Consider the following 25,447-nt stretch of genomic DNA (forward strand, 5'->3'; position numbering starts at 1 on the left):
CTCCGTTTCTCAGATTTTCGCTTGCTCACACACTCACACTATATCACACATACACTCTCACATTCTCTTACTTTCACTGTCTTTGTTTTTTGCTCTCTCACACACACACACACACACACACACACACACACACACACACACACACAAACATGCTGCTTTGCTCTGCAGAGTTTGCTTTCGCACCTTTTCAAAATGGTCATGCTGTCATGAACCGTTTAGCACACGTTGGGCCCGCACGTCAGAAACATATTTTTGTTCTTTTAATAAACATGTCAACGGTAATGGTGTTGAGGATCCCGTTACAGGCCACTTATATGTGTGGAAGCCCCGAATCTAAATGTGACTGAAGATCACATGTGCACATAATTAGTCACCAGGCAAACAGGCTCACATAAGCAACAGATCATATTTTCAAACTGGTTAAAAAACATGGTGTGTGTGAAATCAGTATTGGACATGGTGGATGCTATTTCAACAGGTGGCAATGGGTGTTTTTGCTTTTGTTTGTTTGTGAGGAGTGCTGCAAACCTCTTCACAATGTTCAGATGGCCTTGCAAGTCCATAGATGTGCAGAGATGTTAGATGACCTGACTAACAACACAGTAGTACTTCACCAAGGAATATTGGCTCATTTGAAAGAAGTGGGAGTCAATTTTGAAGCAAAAAAAAAAAATGTTAAGACCATGGAATCGTGATATTGATAGCCTTGCAATGATCATGGAAAGTCTAGAAAACCATCTTGGGATGAGTTAAGTAACAAACATGTTTCTCTGCTAAACAACATCAAAGCACTTTTAGAAACGCCCTTTCACAATCTCCGGGAAGTTCATTGGATCCAGCGCTTACATAAAAGGCACAACATGCAACAACATCACAGAACATCACTTCCAAATGCACGAGCCCTAAGGGGTCACTTTGGTCCTTATGAGAGTGGCCTTGGCTGCACATGCCTGGCATTCTTACCCACCGCTGCCAGGCCACGAGGTCACCAGAGGGCATGGGGGCGGGGGGGGGGGGGGGGGCACATAGGGAGGACAGTGAGGGGGAGAGAGGGGCAGGGGGCCCCATCAAGCCAGGCCTTTGGACGTGGTGGGAGGCAGTGAGGAAGAGTGATAACTCAGCCATCTAAAGGCAGTTACTGCCAGTTAAGAGTGTGAAGGACGGGGAGGCTCTTAAAGACGTCTGTATGCATGCATGCAGCGAGGGGCCAGGGTTCACTGTCTGCACAACACACACACACACACACACACACACACACACACACACACACACACATACATACACACATGTATATGCTCACATTCATAGACACACATTTATATAATGTATATGCACACATTCATAGACACACACACACACACATACACACACACACACACACACACACACACACACATTACAAACCCATGCTTGCACCATGTGCATCCACACACAAACACACAAAAAAACAACAACAGTCCTGGGTTGACGGTCACAGACGTCTCTTTCAGACTGGGACAGAGAACCTTGTGAACTTCCTCCAATGGCCCTACAACCTCTCCCCCAGGCCCCCTGTTTCCCAAAGGTTAAATGTGGGGAGGGGAGGGGGCGGATGGGCGGGGGAGTGGGGTGTGGAGGGCTTATGTAATCTAAATGCCACAGGAGGCTTTTATGTGTCGGAGGGAGTGGAACGGCATGCACTGTTTATTGCCCTGCACATATAAATACTGAAAATTGTAAAGTGTCTTGCCATGGCAAAGTGTCAGGAGATGCGCCTTCAGTAGGGCTGTGTACAATTCTAGGCTGATGGATTCTGTGCCCGTGGAGACTGTTGCCATGGCACTGTGGGGCACACATTGTTGGGCGTCTAAGTGGTAGCGCCAATCTTTCTTGTGGATTCTCAATGTTGGATCTTCACTGCCACGACAAAGAAAAGATTCCGGTTGGTTGTTTTGCCCTGGCACATTTTTCAAAGTTGAGTTGTTATTGTTACTGTTCCAAGTACTGGGGGATTCAACTTTGAGAATGGGCTATGAACTGTTAAAAAAAGTAGACTGTTATGGAAACCAGATCAGGGCTAAATGTGTTGTGTTGTCTTTAAAAAGATTCCTCATAAAGCAAACTAAACAAGCAAATAAAGAAAATAAAGCTGAGTTGAAATGAAAGGGAGGGAAGGCATTATTTTGCCCACGGGAAAATTGCAGGGCAATGGTTGCATGTATTGTTGTATAGGAAACAGGTGCACACAGAGTGCATACACACACATACAACACACGCACACACACACTCTCTCACACACACACACACACACACACACACACACACACACACACACACACACACACACACACACACACACACACACACACACACACACACACACAATCATGCCCTATAAAGAATGCTTTACTGACCCATTTTAGCTGTGGAAAATGTTCCCCAGCTGTAGGACAAAATGCATGTTTAGATTGTTTCCTTCAGAGGTCCTAAGCTCACTGAGTTCTCATTGTGATTACAGCACAAAGAGAGTGGTTTGCACCCCCCATTCACACACACACACACACACACACACACACACACGCACACGCACACACACACACAACCCCCTAACCCTTGAAAATCTGATCAACAAGCTGCCCATAATTAGAGACTCCGGAGATAGGCAGTTAAAAGTGTTTTCGCTCATTTTAAACACACACACTTCCTCCATGAGAGTGTTTCAACGCCCTCACAGCTTTAGAGAACAGGGAGACTATGGCCAGCCCCTGAACAAAGTCTCAAACATTTTTCACTTCAATACCTCACAGCAAGGCAAGGTACTAAAGTTAGATATTTGTCCTATCCAGTATGAAATACACAGCAGTTCAACAAAGCTTAAACCATTTTCCTAGCAAGGGTCCTAGAAAATTACAAAAAACATTTTCTAGCAAGGGTCCTAGAAAATTACAAAAGTGAAACAGAGACAATTGTTTTATCCTTTCCACTTAAGTGTGTCAGAGAGTATAACTTGGCAAAGGATAACTTTGATACCTGAACAAATCTAAAGTATTTTTATTCCTGTTCCTCACAGCGAGTCAAATTCCTTGGGCAAAAGCAGATCATTAGTCTTAACCTTTTCAATCTGTTTTACAGTTGTTGAAAACAGAAAATAGCATTGAGATGCTTAGTGGTGGTACGTATATGATCCTTATGAGGTAATGTATAGAGTTTCACTGCATTCAAGTGCTGCTTACTCACTCACTCCTGCTGGGGGATTTGTTTCCCAGGTCCTCCTGTGGATGTCTAAGAAAAACTCCTGTCTGTCATCATGAAATGCATAAGCCTACCACAAATGGAAAGACTTGAAGTAATTTCTCAGAGGTCACAGGAAGGAATTGAATACACTTGAAACCACTTTCAATAAAATTATTTAAGTGTATTTTTAAAATGTGTTTTTTTTCCCTTCTACACTCTAAATACTTGTCTATCTACATGCTTACAGGACAGTAGATGAAACGGTACTTTTAATAATGTAAATGGGAATTTCTAGAGGCCATCACATTAGGTAAAATAAGCTCTTCATATATAAATGAAACATTAGCTTGCCTACCATAACCTTCAAAATGTCTGAATCTGATAAATGTAGCAGTACAGTATGTGACATTTTACATGCTGCTTCTTGCAGAGTAGTCCAAAGCGAACTAGCAGAGAGTAAGGCTGTAAGTGTGAAACTTGCTCATTTCACCGTTCATGTTTTTTTTTAGTTTTGAAGACTAGGCATAGAAGCTTAGGCGTTTCCTCTCACTTTTTTTCTTTCTTTCTTACTGACATCTCACCCAGACTCGAGCAATTCCGCACCGCCGTTTACTGTCAATGCCAGACCTGTCAGTTGACAGTCAGCAGGAACAAAGCAGGGTGAGCTATAATTGTTTACACTTTTACATTTTGTGTATCTGTTTTATGCATGCTTGAGCACCAGCAGGACTGACAGTGTGCCTGAAAGTGGATTTTGCAGCTTTGTCAGTGTTTTAAGCCCCTAACGTCGTCTTCCAGGCAGCACTGCATGGAAGGCACTATAGGGTCAGGCAAGGGTTAAGGTTAGGGTTAGGGTTAGGGTTAAGGTTAGAGTTAGGTGCCCCGAAGTCGACGGTCGCAGTGCTGCCTTGAAGTCGACGGTGGGGACTTAAAACACCATCGAACACTTTGTAAGTGCTTCTAAAAGGGAAAATACCTGAGTTAAAGCCAATTGACAGCCCGCTTTTATGTGAGCTAGTCTCTTTGGGATACAAGGAAGTTTATTGTCACATGCATATAGTTACTGGAAGTAAGAAATGCAGTGAAATTAAGTATGGTGTCAGCCTATTTGTGCATTTATGGGGGGGTAAAAAGTGCAGTAGAAGAGGGGTTTAGTAGATTAAGTGGCAAGGGCTGCATAAGAAAGGTGGGGGAGGATTGGGAGTGGTATGGTATGTTGTATGAGGTAATTTAATATTATAAATAAGAAATAAGACATTCACTTTCTATGTCTTTGTAGTTGCTTATTTGTTGGACGGTATCAGAACAGTATTTAATTTGCTGTACACCTTTTGCACCTGTCATAACTCTGTTTGAGTTATGTATTTTACCTATTTGAGCCAAACATCCCTTTAAAACATTGTTTGGGAATAGAAATGTGTGAATTTTCAAAAAATAACATTTGACAGGAAAAAAATGTTCATAGTTAGAGAGAGATACATTTTTACATTGTATCAGTTCAGAGATGTCTAGGCCACACCTCTTGTGGGGTCACTGCAAGCAGGCTTATGCATAATGAGACGGCAGTGCGCAAGTCCGGGGTCCAGACAGACATCCTGGGTCCCTTGATGCATGAGTGAATGAATGAATGAATGAATGCATGAATTAATTAATTAATTAATTAATTAATGGATGGATGGATGGATGGATGGATGAATGGATTTGTGGATAAATGAGCTCTTAATGAGGTCATGTTTTTTGCAGTTAGTCTTAGGAATGTTCTCCATTTAAAAACTACCACTTTAAAGTAGACTAGTTCAAATTAGACAAAATGTTAGTGCAGTATTCCACTATAACACTACATTCTTAAGACATTGCAAAGTACTTAAAATGTAATTAACCCTTAAAGGTGTAGGTTTTTGAACATTCTAAGTTCCGCAACAATTGAAGGTTCTAAAATTCTATGTTGAATTCAATGAACCCAGATATTCTTTAGAACGTTCATTTCTCAACATTCCCGTCACACCGGTGTGACGCTACACCTTTAAGGGTTAAAGGTGCAGTCGGCAATTGCACAGGAAGTTGTGTTTGTTTATATTTATGTTTATATTTAAAATTATTAGCAGAATTTTGTCCAAAACAATTTACATTATATTTTAACCAAGGAAACACTCCAGAGTGCCCCTAGTAGGCCTATTCCCAGAGAAACTCCACACAGGGTTTCATTTTTGTTTGGGAACAGGTTCTCACCACGTTGTTTGTCTCCAGGATTGGAAGCCTGGGCTGCCTACAGCAACCTTTTTTTTTTTTTTTTTTACATTGAACTCGGAATGGGAAGCTAGTGGATTGTGAGGAGATGATTGCTGAATGTGACTAAAAATGTTATGGGCTTGAAATTGTGCACGATTGCTGACTGCACCTTTAACTCACTAGGCCCAAAAAAATCTGATTCTGATTCTGATTAATGGAAAAAAACTATCTGGAAGCCTTGGAGGCCTCTTACATCAGTCTCACCCACGTTAACCACTACGCAAAGCTGTCTTGCGCAAAGGATGGTGCGGTTCATGCTGTGCACTTCTCCCTGGTGTATGGGAGTGCCCCACAAAGACAGCATTATCACTCCATGCCTGTACGCAGGCCCACTGGAAAGATACGTACTTTAGAGAGATGTAAAGTTTACAGATATGTTACTCACTGATTAACCACCTTTACACTGTTTTGCTTGGTAGAAACCAAAGATTCTAGAGCGGAGCGTAGCACTCTAGAATCTTGGTATAAACCCTACTTAAAGGAGTTATTAACAGGCCTAGGCAGACATGGTCTTTGTTTAATATTGCTTTAAGATGTATTGCTGACTGGAAGAGGTCCCACACTGTGGGAACATGATTGACTTTTAGATGGCATGCATGCAACTATAGTAGCCTATGTGTGTATCTATTTCCCCTAAATGAAAAAAGGACTCATTGCCACTGGCACCTTTTTTAATGTGGAATTTGTATTTGGAATATAAAATAATCCATACAGTTGTGTAGCCTACATTGAATATCTGAGTGTTCATTTATGGAAAAAAACTATCAGAACTTGTATTGTTATTTCCACAAAAATGTCTGACACAAAAAACAAATCTACATAATTTCTGTGAAATAATTATTAGGTTTTCATTTAGTTGGAACATGTAGCCTCTGGCTGTTTCTTTCACTGTACAAATCACTCAATAAAAAATTACGTCATATGCTAGTGCTTTAGTAAGCGGGAGGGAATCGTGGCGAATGGACCAATAGGATCCCTATTATGTAAATGAACCAAGCAGGTCGTTGTGTAGCGCAGTGCTTTGCAGTGCAGACTGAGGACCTCGTCCACAATTTATCTACTCCGGAGGTTTGTGGATCCGTTAACTCAGAAGTGAACTGCAACTCTAGAGACGCGTTTTGCACATTCGTGGGCTGAGAATGGTGATTTAAATACAAACGTGAATAGACTACGTCCATTCAGATGAGTTCTTTTTAACAAGAGCGGCGGAATTTGTGCACACTACCTTGGTAGTAGAGAAGAGAAGAGAACGGAACGGAACGAGGCGCCCAAAATGAAGCACAAAGTAAGTGCCTTTACATGTCGTAAGACTTTCCGTCAAACTGGTAAATACTCTATTTCTAGCAGAAGAGTTACAAAAATACGTCTACTCAGAGTAAAGTGTTGTGTGTGTGTGTGTGTGTAGTCGTGTGTCTTCATCACCCTCATCACGAAAAATGTTGCTGGAGTCCTTAACTTTGTATCACTTCTTAAAGGGGTTTGTTTGTATCGGAACTGTCTATCTGCATTTTCTCTCAAACATTTCAGATCATTCAAGTACTGCTTAGTTTAAGGAGCTAGTTGGACAGGCTGTGGGGTTACTAATGAAATAAGTAAGGAATCCACTGTTCTTTTCAAGTGATAATAAGTAGCCTACTTGGATGTTACTTGTTAAAAATGAACTTTTCACGTGATGCTGGGACAGCGATGCTGTAACTTTTCTCACCACGTTCAGTAGCCTACAGACAGAAGAGCGGTATCATGCCTGATCCAAAGCGGGATCAGGGAAATACAACCAGGAATACACAGCCTAGTGTAGCCTACACACAATCTGTAATGCATGGTGTATTTGCACGATGTCCTGACACAGCTTTGAACAAGGCCTTTTGAATGTGTGGCCATTATTTATCAGATGCAGCATTAATGTTCTTTCTGTCTAGCAGCTTCTCTTATGTGGGAAAGGCCTATGTTCATTCATGTTTTTTTTGTTGTTGTTGTTTCTCATTTTAAATTGTAGTTAGAGACAGAGGCGGTAGCCTATGCCTCATTTAACTTAAGTGGCTTTGGATGAGTCAGTGGTGCATGCCTTTGCCATGATTCCCGTGACTGCCACTTTAACTGTTATTATTAGCCCTGGGATCCATGGTCTCTCCATTGACTTCACTGAAGTGATTCCATTGTTTGGATCCACTGTACATCATAATGTTCCTCATTAGGCTTTGTTTAGATACAAGAGCAGGTCCTGTCACTGATCTAAGTGTCTACGCTTAGGTAGGTGGGAGGGAGGAATCCAGACACGCAGTGGGTGGTTGCCTCTCATCTTCTTATTTTTTTTAAAAGCCCCCCCCCCCCCCCTCTCTCAGTAACATCTCAGTGAGCCATTGAGAATCATGGGAATATTTGCTTCCTACTATGGTTGGAGAGGATCTCTTGCTCCTCCTGAATGGAATGCTTTTGTGCACTTCACACTCTATCTGTGGAATGTGGGGCACTTGGCAGGATTCTCTTCAGCCACTCGCTGCTGTTTAGTTCCATCCAGGTTGTTTGGATTCCTTGTACAGTGCCGCATCGAGTTGCGCCGGCTTAAGCTTGTTCCACTCTTCCCAGCATTAACTTAGCGTGTGCATGTGCTTCTGGCCGAGGTGTGTGTGTGTGTGTGTGTCTGTGTCATCAGGCCTTATATGGAGAAGCCAAAGTAATGCAGAGATTTCAAAACTCGAGTAATGCGTCAGAGGCTCTCTCCTCTCTCTCTTTCACACACATGTGTTGTTGGTATGCTGTGTGTGTGTGTGTGTGTGTGTGTGTGTGTGTGTGTGTGTGTGTGTGTGTGTGTATGTGGACAGGCTTGACCTCAGAAAAGATGTAAATCATGTGGTGTGGTATCATGTCTCTTCTCTGACTGAGCGTTATTAAGGCATTTCTCACTGGCGAGGGGAGTGTGTGTGTGTGTGTGTCTGTGTGTGTGTGTGTGTGTGTGTATGTGGTGTGTGTGTCGTACTGTGTTTGTTGTTGTTCTCGCGTGTCTTGGGAAGACAGTGAGATAGTGGGAGGTTGGAGGTGGGTTTTTTTGGGTTCAGGGTCAGGGAATGTCTGCTGACATGTCAGAGGTCAAGCTGCTTGCTCAGGTTTCTATCACACACACACACTCACTCTCACATTGGCACACACACACACACACTCGCTCACATACTGGCACACACACACACACACACACACACACACACTCATTCACTCACTCACATACTCTTAAAACTTGTCTATGAGTGAGGCTGTTCTTGACTCCTGGGTGTGTGTGTGTGGCTTATTGGCCTATCAGTTGTTATGTAATCCCTATGCAAAGGGAATGGCAGTTCTATAAACACAAGAGTGAAACTGCTGATGTGTGAAAGAAAGGCCTGTGTGACCATACTCTGTTTGTCACAAACACACACACACACACACACACACACACTTTGTCTTCTGTTACATATTTATACAAACCATTAATGACTTGGATCCAAAAGCTGCTGCGTTGTTTTTGTTCAGCTGTGGTGAATGATGGACGAGGAGCTTGATGAGACATTACGTTCTCCTTTGACCGACCGCATTGGCTAGAACAACTTTCACGGAGAATCAACACCGTCACGCTCTTCCAGCCAGATCACCTGGTGTTCCAGCAGGCTGCCCCTAAGAGGTCGCCACCACCACCACCACCACCACCGCCAGCAGGAGGTCTCTCTGTGACGTTGTCGATGTCGGGATTTTTTCCAACAGGTGTGCAGGTGTGGGCAGATGATGTCATTCTGTGGTCTCCGCTTTAATACTTTAAGTCTGCCCTTCAGGCCTGAGGGTGCCCTCTCTGACAGGACTCTGAGGGGAGGCTGGGCTGTTTTGGAGTTAGGGTTCAGTAGGAAGGCGCGTAGGTAGTTATGAGGTGACGTCACCCACAATGTCTGCCTTGTCCGCCTCAAGGTCTGGCTTCTCGCGATGCAGAGTTTTTCCTTCTGATGCTGGGGGGCGTGGGGTTGGGAGAGCAGACTCTGCCAGATCCCCCTCCTTCAGATTTGTACACACACTCAACTCACCAATGTTCACACACACACACACACACACACACACACACACACACACACACACACACACACACACACACACACACACACACACACACACACACCCAAAAGCTCCTGTTTGTTCTTCATCATTCTCGGGAGGCTTACGTAACTGTGGCAGAAATAGCTGTGTGACCACAATGAGGAATGATTAGGTGAATCAGTGTTCTGTTGGGCTGGCCGAGGAGTATCCCCTCCTTCTCCTCTCTTACTCTGTCTGCCCTCTCTCTCCCTCCCTCCCTCTCTCTCTGTCTCCCTCTATCTCTGTCTATGTACTGTTCTTCTGTCTTTGTCCTTTTTTTCTTTCTCTTTCTCTCTCTCTCTCTCTCTCTCTCTCTCTCTCTTTCTCTCCCCCTCACTCTCTGTCTCTCACTGTCTTTTTCTCCGGTCTTTCACAGTCCTTCTTTTTCGTCTCAGGTTCCAGGCTGGGGTTCAGGCCAAGCGAGGCAAAGGGAAAAAGGGAAGCAGAAAGACATTGTTCTGGGGGCCAATGCTTGAAGAGCGAGAGAAAGAGGGGAGGCGGGCTGCAGAGAGGGAGGGAGGGAGAATTTTGTGCTGAAAGAGAGAGAGAATGAAAGAACTGGGAAGTGGGAGGTAATGGTGTGCAAAGTGAAGTTGGGTGATGTGTGTGATAGAGTGTGTGTGTGTGTGTGTGTGTGTGTTTGTGCATTCCTCTCTCGTTCTCCCTGTGTGTGTGTGTGTGTGTGTGTGTGTGTGTTCCTGACAGAGGAAGTTGAGCCATCCATGAAGAAAAAAAGTGGTTTGCCCATGGAGAAGTTACACCATAAATTACCTTGTTTGTAGCAGAGTTCTGTTGTGGTCGTTTATTATTCTACTTTCTCTCTCTTGGTTCTCCATGAAGGTTTTTGGCAAGCGGTTTGCCAGTGTTCAGGGGTTTTGTGTGAGTGTGTGTGTGTGTGTGTGTGTGTGTGTGTGTGTGTGTGTTTGGGTGAGAGCATTGTTATGAGAGTAGTTCACAGTTCAGTCATTCTCCATTCTCCAGGACTGTGAGCCTTTCAGTCACTAGCAGATCTGACCACCAGTAGGCCATAAGTTCTCTTCTGAAGACATGCTCCTACTCTGTCCATCAATCACTCTTTCCTTCTCACATCTTTATTTATCTATCTGTGCTCCCCATACTCTCACTCTCTTTCTCTCACACACACACACACACATACACAGACAGGTGCACACAGACAGAAACATGCAAGCACAGGTGGAGGTTCACACACACACACACACACACACACACACACACACACACACAGGTGCATACACACTGTTGCCATACTGTTGCTGTTACTTTTGCAACTCTGTCAGTGTGTGAGAAAGGTCGCAGGCTGTTTCCCATCATAAAAACCCCTCTGTATGTCCTTGGAGCATGAAATCTAGTGTACTGTAGCGAAAGAAGAGATACACTTATGTGACCATCATGATTTGCCGCACTTTCCCACTGCAGACCAGGGCTTCGCATTGATGCCTGTATCTCACGCCAATCTTCCACTGTAAATGACAACATGCTCATAATTACCGGACACAAAGACCATGGCAGGGCCATACTTCCTTTTGCATTAATATCCAGTCACAGGAGCCCTGAATGGACAAAAGGGTTTTTTTTTGTCTCAGCGTGGACCTGAGGAGTGTTTCTATGTGAAGAATGACCGTGGACAGGGAGGGGAAGCTGACGGCATTGTCCCCTCAGTGACGCCGACAGGAAGTGGGCCCTCTTCATACTGTATCTGACAACGAGGACCGGTCACGGCTTAAAGTCTGACCCTGACTGGAAATACCACTGTCACGCCTCGCGACCGGCCGCCAAATATTTTCCAGGGCGATTAGGAGGAGTACACTCACTGACCCTTGTGAGACAGACAGTTGGGGCAACCCCGAGACCCCTCACTGGGAAGCTGGCCAGTTGTCAACCAGATCAACTTTGATGGCTGGCGACAAAAGCTTACATGTCAAAGAGCCCAGTTAGAACTGTCTGCTCTGATGAATCAGAACTAGAATGGTGTTTTATTGGCCAAGTATGTTGACACACACAAAGAATTTGGCTCCAGCAACATACAATACAATACATCAATATGGACAGTATACAGACAATGTACATTATTTACAGACAGGAGACAATAACAAGTAAAGTACATGCTATGAGAGACAAATGATGTATACAAACACCGAAGACTAGAGGTCTTTCTTTTCTTTAGCCTCAGACAAGCATTTTTCATTTTTCAGAAAGTGGCTGGGAACAATGGGACATAATAGATGAAAGTCTCAATTTCATAATCCCACCTCTCTGACGTTCAGTGTTTTGAATCTCTCTCTTTTGTCCCTATTGCAGATCTCTCATGATGGTGTGTGAAATTGACTTGACGTTTGAAAGGAAAACATCTAGCTTTTCCCCCTTTTTTGGTGCTAAGCCCCAAAGGGTGTCCCTGCAGAGATAGCGAAAAACGTATCACACACACACACACACACACACACACACACACACACACACAAAGACACGTCAGATAGTAGTGCAGGGGGATTTATGTCCCTAAGGCCTAAAGAGAGACAGACATACAAGCTTCTCCATGGCAACTGCCGTCCTGATCTCTTTACCCCCCCTCACCCCAAATCCCCAGGAGCTCTGTGCTTTTCATCTCCCTTTTTAAAAGAAAGTAAAAAGAAAGAAAGGAAGGAAGGCCAATAGTGGAAAAAAACAGCCCTAAAGTTAGCCATACCACACAGGTAACCTTGGGGGCAAGTCTGTGAGGTAATGTGGAAACATTTCCAATACACTGTTGTATCGGTATCATCATTCCCAGAGGACTTGTGTTTAGTGTGAACGCAGGAATGCCTCTAAGCAGTAAAAGAAGAAGAAGAAGAAGAAGAGAGAGAATAAGAAGAAGAGAAAGGAGAAGGCAAAGAGAGAGACTATCCCCTCTGTCGTGCCTCTTGGGCCTGTGTGTTGTTTAGCTTTTATGGTGTCTGGGGCTGGCTGCAGTGGTGGTGTGGTTTAGAGATGAGTTGGCCTAGATGGGGCCCCTTACTCCATTGCGTGTCAGGCTACAGCTAAAGCTGTGAGGAACTGTGTGTGTGTGTGTGTGCGTGTGTGTGTGTGTGTGTGTGTATGTGTGTGCGTGTGTGTGTGTGTGTGTGTTTAAGGAATATGTGTGTGTGGTGACATGCTAGTGAGGTGACATTCTAGTGAATTTGTTCCTATGTGTATATATTTGTGTGTGTGGGTGTGTGTGTGTTATTAAGTGTTTTTGTGTGCATGTACTTGCAAGTTTTTGCATACTTGACTGAAATACAGTGCTTGCGAGCGTGTGTGTGGAGTGGGGGGGGGGGGGGGGGTGCACTGCTATGCGTTTCAGCAGAAAAGCATGCTTGAGGATAAGGTGAGGATTGGCACTGCGTGGCATCTCCAGACAGGTCTGCTTGAAGCGTGCCAATCTAAGCACCCACTGGGAACATCAGAAAATGAAAGACATCGGTCGTAACAAACACTTACCACAGTCAGTGCTTCATAAACGAACAGCCATAAAGAGTGAATGGTTTATATGCCGGTTGCTTCATGTCTTCAGAAGTTTGCTGTAAAAACCTCCCCCTTTTATGCTCATCTTGGGTAATAGTGTGATGTAGGTTTTACTAGAGGCCGGGAAACTGTATTGAGACTGGAAATTGAATTTTATACTTTATACTTTAAACTTTGTCCCATTTGTGTAATTACTTTGTTATGTGTGATGAGAATGTGTTGAATGAACATGTTTTACTGTATAATCAGTTATTTATAATCAACTTCTGACACTACAATGGGTTAACATTTTTGTGTGTGTGTTTGAGTGAGTTTTCTGCAAGCATACAGATTCACAAGATAAATTCTTTCAACAATCACCTTGCATAATTTCCTTGTTACTGTACAGTCATTCCTTCATTCACGATTCATTCATGAATTTTACTAATTTAACTATATGACAAAGGCTATAGCGTAGCATACTACAGCATATAGCATAACATATTGCAAATAACACATCACATAAAATAAAGCATAGAATTCTACATATAACAGCACATCCACTTTAGCATGGATAGAGCAGCCTCAGATCAGCTGATGTTGCTGTTGAGAGTTTCATTCCATTGTTCTAGAACTTTCTGTCTTGGCATAGCCCATTTATTGAGATGACATTGCCTCCAACCCAGCAGTCACTCTTAGGAGCAGCCGATGCTAAGTCATGGGGTCTCTATTAACGTCACAGCCATAATTATGTTCTATATTTACCTGTGTGAAAGGAGGCCAGGCCTGAGTCTCTCTGTGTGTGTGTGTGTGTGTGTGTTCTAGTCTACCATTTTTCCACCATCCATCCTTTCTAGAGCCCACAGGAATTGGCCCCAATTTGCAGCACATTCTATTTTTTGTGAGTGACATGTGTATTGTGTGCTTGTGCTCTTGTTGTGTGTGTGTGTGTGTGTGTGCTTGACTGTGTGAATGTGTGTTTGCCAGATATGTGTATCTGTATTTATGTGCTACTGTGCTTTTCTGCTGTAATGTACTTGTGAGTGTGTGTTGTGTGTGTGTGTGTTGTGTGTTTGTATTTGTGTGTGTGTGTGTCTGTGTTTGTTTTGTAATGCGAACGCCTCCCTCTATTGCCATCTCAGCAGGGGTTGTCCCACTGTTTTAACAGGCCTCTGGGTGAGCTTTGTAAGGTTATCCCAAACCCGCTTTGACAGCCAACTCTCCCCCTTGCTCCCCCGTCGGGGATCCACAAACCTGCTGCCGAAAATGTGTGCTGCATCCCACCACTTTGGCTTGACCGCTTAGGGGACTTTACACTGACCTACTGCGTTAACATCATCTGGCTGAGTAATAATGCTGATGTTTCTTTAGGAGCTAAATTCAGAGCCAAAGCTAACGAAGGAGAGGGGGCAGCACTGTGAAATGCTGTCTGGTTTTATGTTGTAATCCTTGTGTGAGTTGTTATGCTACTTTTGGGTATACCGGAAGTTGTGTTTACGTTGAATGGGACTGTCTAGCCTCCCTAAAAACATTTGCCTTATTTAGAAAGCGATGAGTCATGGCGCTGCTGAGGCTAATTAGGCCGAGGGAGAAGCAGCTGGGCTACCGCGTCAGCTCCAGGTGTGGACGGGAGAAGACTTGGCACTTTACTCACTGTTTCTGTGTGTGTGTGTGTGTGTGTGTGTGTTTGTATCTGTGTGTGCCTGTGTCTGCATCTGTGTCTGTTTGTTTGTCTGTTTGTTTGTTGGTGTGTGTGTGTGTCTGTGTGTGTCTGTGTGTGTGTGTGTGTGTGTGTGTGTGTGTGTGTATGCGCATGAGTGTGTGTTTCCTTGAATGGTAGTAAGATGGAACCACCCATGACCTCCTGGCTAGTCCCAGAAGTCATTCTGATGCCCTTTCCCTAAAACGCTTTGGCCTGGCTGGTCATACAGGAAGCTTGCTCATTCGCCCACAGCTGGAACACATTAAAGTGTCTTTTTTTTTAAAGTTAAGGGTCAAAGTTTGCCCTTCTGGCTATGGTTGGTGAGGCTTTGGAATGCTTCTTTTGCCACCTCCCCGTAGCCAAGTCATTAAAAGATAACTTCCCGGAAGTCACTTCCCCTTAACAAGAGAGTGAGAGAGTGACTGAGAGAAAGTGAGAGAGAAACAGAGAGAGATGGAGAGATAGAGAGAGAGGCACAGAAGGCTTTTCTGACCACGGGTGAATGATAAACATGTGTTTACGAGGGCGGCTCAGCACTGGGCTGATTAAGTCACCTTCTTCTGACAAACCGCTGTTTACGTCTTCAGTACACATACGTGAGGTCATGATTAGACACACCTGTCCCTGAAACCAATCCGAAGTAAATAGACACACGCAACAACAGCCTTTTATCGCACGGCAGCCATTATTTCAACAGGGCTTTCCTCTCATTGTCTCTGATTGCAAGAGACAAACCAGGGATTAACGTTTGTTTAGTCATTTTTTGTTTTGTTTTGGTGGTTGGTATTGATTGTATCGCCCCAACAGTCTGTCTCATAGACAATCTTATAGATGTTAGCTTTTTATCTTTAGGAAGTCAATTTTTAATATCAGTGCCCTGGTTTGGATTTGTTTTCATTTGAAATGCACTGTAACAGTTCTTTGTGCCATCCAGTGTTGGATACTGATTTTAGATTAAGAGTCTCAGATGATGGAACTAAATCTTCTGGAACAGAATAAATCCAAATTGGATCTCGATCTGGTCCTGATGTGGTCCTGATTTGGTCCTGATCTGACCTTGATGTTAGCTTAGAGGTCTGCAGCCGTGTCAGATCCCCCGTTCAGATCATATAGCCCACTGAAGTTTGTCTTGTTTACTCTAAAAGAAAGCAGAAGTCCAGTTGAGTGGTTGGTCTCTTCAAGTATCTATGTATAGTTCGGTATCAGACAATTTTGCATGACAGGAAGTTTGCGTTTGTGTGTGTGTGTGTGTTTGGGAGGGCTTGTGTGTGAAGTCTTGGACACTTCAAGCAACATATAGGCAGTGTGGTGTGAAGGTGGTAGGCTAATTGGAGCTAATTGGATTGTTTCATGGTTAGTTATTTTTCTCTTCTCACCACTTTTCAACCTCTTCCCCTCTTCCCTGTGTCCCCGTGTCACTCTTTGCAGTGCGGGCCTCTGCACTGCCACATCAAACTCCGCCGCCTGCTTGCAGTTTCCTTTTGCTTTACACACAACGTGTCACTCTTCACGCTGAAAGTCTGTGTGTGCTGTGAGTGTGTTTAGATCATGCAGATAGGTACACACAACGTGTCACTCTTCACGCTGAAAGTCTGTGTGTGCTGTGAGTGTGTTTAGATCATGCAGATAGGTTTGTCTCTCCTTATCATGACCATGAACTATCAGACTAAGTTTTAAATGTTATCCAGACTCACTAGTCGCTACTTACAAAAACATGACGTAAATAATGACACGACATACCTGTCTTTAAAAACATGCTTTTAGTGTAATGATAGTACTAAAGCAGTAGAAGAGGAAGAAAGATGGTTGTGATGGAAAAAAACATCTTAAAATATCTAGGAGGAAAATATTTTGAAAAAATACATTTTTAAAATAAATTCAAAAAAGAGAAAGAAGTGCAGTTACTGAGGGATTGAGGAAGGGAATTCCAGAGTTTTAGGGGCCATGGCACTGAAGGACCTGCCTCCCAAGGTGGCAAGTCTGTAAAAGCCTTCCCATCACCACATAGAGAGCCAGCGGAGCTTCTTTCAGCAGACTTTTGGGTCATCTTTGTCTGGGATGAGACTGACTGACACCATTCATTCCCTCCAGTTGGCTGGACGGTCGTGACCCCTGGGGTCAGGTTTGGACTTCCTGTTGCTTGCTTAGCACTCTGTTTGCTATTGTATTGGATAGGATTGGATTGAGGAGGTGTGTGTGTGTCTGTATGTGTTCAGGGGTCGGCTTGTATAGTGTATGTGTGTGTGTGTGTGTGTGTGTGTGTGTGTTCAGGGATCGGCTGTTATAGGGTGTGTGTGTCTGTGTGTGTGTTTGTGTGTGTGTGTGTTCAGAGGTCGGTTAGGGTGTGTGTGTGTGTGTGTTCGGGGATGGTCTGTTATATGTTGTGTGTATGTGTGCGTGTGTGTATGTGTGTGTGTCCATGGCAATAGGAACTTAGACAAAGGCAGCCGCGCCAGACACCCAGTGAGAGATAATGAGCTGCCCTAGGCAGCCGTGTTCACGTGGGAACCATTTCTAATCGGCCAGGGACTCCCAGTGACCAGGCAAAGAGCGGCGGAAAAGAGCTGATTCCCACCACAGAAAACACCCTGTTGCAGTCAAAGAGGGAGGAGGGAGAGACAGACCGAGAGAAAGAGAGAGAGAGTAAAGAAGTAGGGAGCGAGCAGAGAAAGAGAGAGAGCAGAAAAATAAGAGAGGAGAGTGAATAAAGGGTAAGGGAAAGAGCAGAGCGAGAGAGTAAAGAGTCACGGAGAGAGAGAGAGAGAGAGAGAGTAGAGTCAGGAAGAGAGAGGAGAGAGATGGAGAGTGGAGGAAAACATGAGGGAAAAAACACTGACATTTCCCACATGAAAGGTTTGCGAAAGGTTCCCCTGGAGAGTAGAGATTAGAAGATTTGATGTGCTTTTATGGTGATTTATATAGTGGCTGACTGTACAACAGGCTGAATCTAAAGCATCTCTAATGTGGCCTATGAGAAAAGCCAGAGGATTTTGCTGTGTAGATGTGATGTAGATGGTGTTTACCGTGTAAAGAGGATCTGAGCGAGATGTGAGGAGTGAGGATGGGCCTGCACGAAAATGATGACCATGACCTCTCAGTCCCTATATAATATTAACACTACATACAATGAAATATCTAAAGAAAGTTCTTTGTTAAAACTGAGAGGAGTCTTTTTAAAGTGATGTTTTAGTTAGTTCTATATAGTATCAAAAGTTATCAAGCTAACTAAAGCTTTCTTACTAAAGCAGGTTGTGTTCTTGTGGTGCTAAACAATCAGATGGGTGTTCAAGGGGATTGTGCTGTTATGGTCTTTGCACTCACTTTTGGAAAATAAAATACTGTTAAGTTAGACATTTATCTTCAATGTGATTCATATTATCAGTCTTCAGGTCAGACATTAACTCATAAACTTAATGGTTGAAGTCATAAAGAATGAATTCTATGGAAACTACAATAAACAGTCGATCCTATTATTATTATAGCTTTTTGTTCTTTGATAAACCTCAGCTTCCTCTTTCCCATCCTGCATATCCATGTGTGTTGTGTTGGTTGTTATTTCAAGCACTGATAAAAGTATCTTTTCCTCTGGGAGTTGCATAAATAAGTACTGTATGACTGCTGTTTGACCAGATGCAAATATGTCATTTCCATAATAACGTTTCTCTCTGTTTTCTGTATGGATTCCTAGTTTCTGTAACCTTTGATGGAGCCCCATTTAAAGCTCTTTTGATATCATTTCATTCCTGTTGATATTGGTTGTATGTCATGATGACTAGGGTTACACCGGTATGCTGTATGATAACCGTCTGTCTACGGTACTTGTCTTGTTGTCTATAGTGTAATGTGTGTCTGTCAGTAAGTAAGAAGTTACTGAATCGGCAGACAACCTAGATTTTGCTGGGCGATTGGATGTTTTTTTTTTTACTTTTCTTTTTAAACGGGACACATACTTTGATCTGCAAAGAGGGATGCCGTTGTCGAAGATGGGCGTTCTCTTTGGCAGACACTTGGCGTCCATTCAGTTGCATTTTTTCCATACAAATAATTAGCAAATGTACATGTTATTGTAACAGATTCTATAGCGGATTTTCATACCACAGTATGCCACAGTATCAGCATATCGCTATAATCTTAGCCATGAGAATGAATGAACACCTTCATTTGGTATCTGTGCCCAGATGTTAGGAGACAATATTCCACTAGGCTGACTGCTTGTTTCCTGCTTCTTTCCAGAATCTGATGGCGAAAGCGTTGTACGACAACATGCCTGAGTCCCCGGAAGAGCTGGCCTTCCGGAAGGGTGACATCCTGACGGTGATCGAACAGAACACCGGCGGCCTGGAGGGCTGGTGGCTCTGCTCACTGCACGGGCGCCAGGGCATCGCCCCCGGCAACCGCCTCAAGCTCCTCATCGGGCCCATGTTCGAGAGCCAGAGTCCGTCGCCGCTGCCGCAGTCTCCGGTGCAGAGCCCTGTAGTGGCAGCGGCCGGATACGGGCCGAAGCCTCTGCCGTCCTCTCATGGGCTGTACCAGGTGCCTGCTGCCCACCAGGGTGCCCACCTGCAGGGCATCTACCAGGTGCCACCTGCCCAGGATGTGTACCAGGTCCCCCAGAGGAGTGCCTTGGCTGTGGATGGTGCACCAGCTAAGGTAAGACTTCCCGTCCATGTTCTCCTTCCACTAACACGCGCGCACACACACACACACACACACACACACACACACACACACACACACACACACACACATAGACACACACACACACACACACATAGACACACACACACACACACACAGACAGCCACAGGCACATACGCACAGCAACACACACATACAAACACACACGCACACACACACAAGCACCATGTGCAGACTCTCATCCGCACAGATGGAGAGGAGATTAGAGAGGAGATTTGATTTTGCTGCAAACAGGGTTAGGTGCTTCATAGGAGACACAACTCAATTACCGGCAGTTGCTGGCCCGCCAGCGCACAGAAACCGGGCCAGTGCGTCACCGTGCTGCTGAACGCTCCCAAATGCCTTTTTATGCTTTTTTAAAAATAGGGATGTAGGTTGCGTAAGTATGGTCCATGTCTGTCCCGCTCAGGGCGTGATGGGTTCGAAAAGATAAATGTGCCCAGGGCGTGCCTGCCTGACCCAACCTGGTCCTGCCCAGTCCGTTTTGGAGCTCTGGTTCTGGCACTGGTCACCACAGGGCATGTGTGCCCCAGTGGACAGGACAGGAACCTTTTTTTTATGTGTGTGTCTCCACCCGGAGGAAGCCGCATGGAAAAACAAACCAAAACCCTGTTTCGCTTGGTCTGTGGTGTTCCTGCCTGCCTTGCCTGCCCGTCAGGCGCCCACATTTAGATCACAAACTGACCTCCTCTTCTTTCGCTGCCCCGTCAAGCAGCAGCGGCAGCAGCAGAACGAGAGGGAAATAAATAAATAAACAAAAAAAATAAATAAATTAAAAAAATAAAACCCAACCCCAAGCCCTGCCTGCGCCACAGAGGAGCCTGTTACGTACCCAACACTGCCTCTCAGTGCAGGACCTGGCTGCTTGATTTAGATGCTGCAGCCTGGCCGAACAGAAAGCCACAGTGCCTGAGGTAGTTATAGGGAGAGAGTTGCCTTTGTGTATGTGTGTGTGTGTGTGTGTGTGTGTGTGTGTGTGTGTGTATGTGTTGTTTGACAGAACGCAAGCTTGAGGTAGTTATAAAGAGAGAGTTTCCTTTGTGTGTGCGGTGCTTGGAGGACTCTAGTCGCCACAGTTTCCGAGGCAGTAACAGGGAGAGAGTTGCCTTTGTGTGTGTAACTGCTCGGAGAAGGCAAGCCGCCACAGTGCTGTAGGTAGTTCAACGGAGACAGTGGCCTTTGTGTTTGTGCTGCAGGCAGACCACAGGTCGCCACAGTGGCTCTGCAGACTGCAAACATCCTCGCAGCAAAGACAAATCGCTAACGTATCGTGAAGATAATCAGCCGCCTGCTGAACCTCGACACCACGGGGCAGAGAGCACAAGTCTGTTCCCCCCCTCCCTGAGCAGGTGAGCTCATTTCAGTGTTCTAGGCTGCAGTCAGACTGTGACAGAGAGAGAACTGTCCCCTGGAAACCTGATCCAAATATACACAGAACAGGCCGCTGGATGAGAGTGTGTGCGTATCTGTTTGAACAAACAAGAGCTGGCTTTTTCACAACCAGCTAAATGCATCTCCTTTCAAAGCCTTTGGTGGTGCATTTAATTCTTTCTGGAGGGGTAAACAGTAAAGGACAAAATAATTATGGCTTTTGTGTGTGTGTGTGTGTACCGTACGCATTTTCCACTCTCTTTGATGTGTCTGTAGACAGTGAGGCCATAGTGACACATCCCCCCACACACACTCAAAGTGAAATTAACCGAGGTGTGTGTTTGTCCTGTAAACAGACGGAAGGCACCAGTGAGTGAGGTGACCAGAAACTGGCTCACTCGCTCTCTCACTCACTGCAGAAGGAATTTGCTAGATGAGGGAAGATGAGTGTAGCTGGGATTAAACATTTAATCACAGAAAAAGAGTGTGGCTGGGCCATACTGCAGATAGATATTTCAAGTACACTATGAACTGGTGAAATCCAACTGCGTGGAAACTTACCGCCCTTGAACTTACTCAGTTTAATTATTCTTCTAAGGGTTTTTTTTCTCTTTCTGAGGGTGTAAGGCTAATTTTCCTTCCCAAGTTAAAGACAAACTGGTTCCATTCATAAACAAAGTCACTCGGCCGAATCTGCAGCTTGGGACTTTCATAGGGCTCTAGCAAGTATTTTATCTTTTAAAAAGAGTTTAATTAAAAAAATGATGTGTGTGGTTTCATCTGGGTCTAGGGCTTGTCATGCTGCCCCTGAGAACATTCTCCTAAAGTTTCAGAGGGCCCCCCGAGCATGGTTAAGCTCCTGAATTGCTACCATTTGAGAGCAGTGAGAGAGAGAGAGAAAGAGAGAGAGAGAAATAAATGAAGGAAAAAAAGCAACCAACAAGCCTTAGCTGTTTTTTCCACTGAGATTAGGGGTTGTGTTTGCCAGTTCTGGCCTGAGTGAGGTAGAAGGGTGGAGCTGATGTACACAGGGCATCCAGCTCTCCTCCAGCTCGACTCATAGAGCTTCCACACAGCAGGATAATCCAGACCAACACGTGTCGGAGGGCTTCAATAGGGCTTCATCTCTTCTAGAGTCAGTTGCTATTTAGGCCTGGAGCAAGCAAAACCTGGATGATGGGTTGCATGTTTATAGGGGGCACAGATACTGGTGAAACAAGCTCTGCAAGCTGCTGCAAGCAACGCTGCTATAGACCACCACAGTAGTCTATCAGTCTACCATCAGGCTATCAGTCTACCATCTATCAGTGTGTGGAGTAGCCTTGATGCATGCTAAATATTTTGTATGCTGCATGCTTGAAGCTGATGCTGATGCTGACACAAGTTTCCTGCAGGGGGAATTACTGTACTGTCATTTACTCAAAACTTATTTTAATTATCACTATCAAAATGACAGGTAGCTTAAAATGGGTAGCTTAAATGTTACAAAAAACATACTACTTACTTCCATATTTGGTAACTGCCGTCTATATTGCATTCCCTTCTCATGGGCCAAACACATAAAGAATCACTGAAAGCCTTCTGTGATCCCAAAATCTTCCTTTCTCACCACACCACAGCAAGAACATTGTTAGCTAGAATGCTAGCCTTTCTCTCTCTCTTTCCTCTCTCCCTCTCTTTCTCTTTCCCTTTTCCCTCTAGTTTTCCAGCCAGGCCTGCAGAATGTGAATGTGGCTTCCATGGCAGACCTTTTGTGTGTTTGCCCAGGTTATTGTGTGCATGTGTCTGGAGGCACGCTATGGCTAGGCCAGGCCTCATAAATCTCCGACAGGGGTAGGGGTAGGGGTAGGGACAGAACCATTAGCCTGTTGTTGTGACTGATGCGGATCGCCAGGGTTGGCACATAAAGGGGCACTGTGAGGCTTGGCTGAGCCCTTGGCGACTTGGCGCTAACGCCAGCCACCCGTTAGTCGGCGCAAACCAACCCCCGGGCTCACTGTTACAACTTCTGTCCCCATCCGACCTCAGGGGTACAGTGAGCTACAAACGCCGGCTAGCCCCCACAGGCGCCCTATTCATGCCTGCTGCAAGAGCCAGGCAGGGACTGGGGGGCCCCTACTTCGAGAGCCGCCTGCCCCACAAAGAGGACCTCTGACTGGGGCTGCTGAGGTCCCCTCTCTGGCTATTAGTACCACAGTGGTGTGGAACCAAACGCTTATCCTTAAAACCTATGTGGCACTTCCAGGCTCTAGCGTATAGGGCCAGGAATAGACTATGGTCCTTTGAGTTCATAATAAGCAGGGCACTGTTTCTCTAATTTCAATCCCAAAAAGCCATTTATGATCTCTGTAATAAGACCTCATTCATTTGTGCTCACAGTGCATATATTTTAGTCCGCTTCATTTCAAAGATTAATGTGTGCTCCTGAAGAAAAAGGAGCTATTTAAAATGCAGACTGGAGTTTTTATTTTCTTTTCGAAACAGTAGATGGAGTGTTAGAGCGCTCATTTGAATGAGAAAGTTTACGTTTTTTCCCCCTGATTTCCTTTAATGAGTCAGGTACTGAGACAAAATGGCTCAGCCTGCTTCTACGAGCATGCCTGAGAAGGCGCCAATGAAGGTTTCTTATCAGTTCTGTCCAGGTTTGCGTTTGTTTCCTCACGTAGTGTTGAGGAGGGGAAAGTCCAATTCCTTGTTTAGCGACTTCCGTCTCCAAGATATTGCACTGAAGTAACACAAACACAGAGTATGTACACACACACACACACTCTCACATATAATACACACAAAAACTTGAAAACAAAGACAGAAAGACACACATACACACACATATATCTGGAGCCTTCCGTACAGCTTTCTCGCCGTCGTGTTGAAGGCGACTATCGAATCTCACTCACTGACATTGCCCTTGACATTGATAAGATTAGGCCTGCGCTGAATCATTGGGAGCGAATGGCTATCACTGCCACCGCCGAGACAAATCTGTGCCCAGACTCAGACCTAGGCTGCCCCTCTGCCATGGCACCAGGGCAGATAAGTGAATTATGCCTTCCTGCCCCCTTCCCCCTCCGCCCCGGACGGCTGTCGGCACCGTGCTTGGCTCCGGATGATGGATCAGGCTTGCCAACGCGTACTGACCCGAGGACAAGGTCATAAATCCATTATCGGGACAAGGGAGGTCTTTAGTTCATGTGTTGTTAACGCCACAACCTCTTGCAGAGGCCTCAGAGCCTGTGGTCTCCCTGCAGTGTTAAATACATTGCACACAGTCACCTTTATTGCTATTACTATGCATGTCAAAGAAGACATTGTTTATGATGAAGCTAACATTACAGGGAAGGTATATATTTTACCAGCATTCATGTGTATTGAATCATTGTCCCTTTCTGGCTTGCATGTCACTTGTAGTGGTGCAGTTCTCTCTCTATTTGAATAACCTTAACTTGCGTATATTGTGCGTTTTTGTTTTTTTTGTGTTTGTATATTTTTATTTAACCGTTACTTAACAACAAAATGTTTTGACATTAAAATCTCTTCATCAAAGTAATCGTAATCCTTACTCTCTGAATACATTCTCACATGCATATTATGGGTTTTGTCACCCAGCAACAGGTTCAGGTTAGAATGTGTGTCATATAATCATGTAACCGAATAGCACATGCCTTGTAGCTAATCATTAACGCTTCTTCAGTGGTGTCTTTGACCTCCGCTCTTTCTGAGCCCCAAATTAAGCCATATCTCTTTATGCATGGGTGGTTTTATAGCTGTGTTTGCGGATTTTAGGAATCCCTTCTTGATTTGCTGGTTATTAATAGAGCACACTAAAGAACCTCATCACATTAAATTCTCGCTGGTGAAAAGGAAATGTAATGACTGATAATAAAGAATGAGAAAGACTAGAGATAAATTCCAACACAGAGGGATAGACCAGAGTGACTTAGAGTTGGGGGATGAGAAAAGTTAACTGTTATTAAAAAATAATTAATTAACAGCTATAGTCCTATTAAAAACTTAGTAATTAGCAGATTAGCACTAAGGCACTAATGAAAACTCAGAGGTGGTTTTCTAATGTGTTTCTCAGTGTGTGTGCTTCATCTTAAATATAAGAGCATCTGCAAGTCTTAAATCAAGAGGCCAATTTTTCACTCCTCTCTCTGTCCACTACTTCTTCCTGGTCTTTTCAGGAACCACCAATTTACTGAAAACCCGACCCCATTCATTTCCTTATTCGGCGCATGTAACCAGGTTATACGTTTTTTACTGAAAGCAATCGTGTTGACAGGCGTGTTGACTGAAATCTGCAAATGGTTGTGGTGGGGATCAGCTAGTGAGTGAGAAATGGGTCAACTGTCATCAACAGACCCAAAAAGACAAGGAAAAAGACAGGTGTGAAATGGGAAGGGGGGTTGTTTTTTTTGGCGGGGGTTGACAGGTCAGTAAAGACAGACAGATCCGGTTGGCAAGACAGGAGAGTCACCTGAGAAGGTGAATGATTGACTAGCCCAACCCCTGCAACAAAGCTTCTAGCAGGCGGCATCTCCTTTAAGACTGCGTGGGTGGCAGATATCTTAAAGGAAATGATAACGGCCGATATGGGAAACA

The 25,447-nt window shown here is 44.5% G+C and overlaps 1 protein-coding gene across 1 annotated transcript in view; it reads left to right on the plus strand.

The window, feature by feature from the left end:
- Positions 1-6,549: 6,549 nt before the first annotated feature.
- The window catches only part of nedd9 (neural precursor cell expressed, developmentally down-regulated 9), a 29,733-nt gene continuing 10,835 nt past the window's right edge, over positions 6,550-25,447 (plus strand). The window contains exons 1-2 of the mRNA XM_076301681.1: positions 6,550-6,787; positions 19,010-19,426. Of these exons, the coding sequence (XP_076157796.1) occupies positions 6,776-6,787; positions 19,010-19,426 (429 nt within the window). The 5' untranslated portion in view covers positions 6,550-6,775. The remainder of the gene's footprint in view (positions 6,788-19,009; positions 19,427-25,447) is intronic.

This window comes from Alosa pseudoharengus, unplaced genomic scaffold (genome assembly GCF_046254945.1).
Source record: "Alosa pseudoharengus isolate Yale_2024_CS ecotype anadromous, Long Island Sound unplaced genomic scaffold, YU_APseudo_1.1 YU_APseudo_1.1_scf_23, whole genome shotgun sequence".
NCBI classification, from domain to species: Eukaryota; Metazoa; Chordata; class Actinopteri; order Clupeiformes; family Clupeidae; genus Alosa; species Alosa pseudoharengus.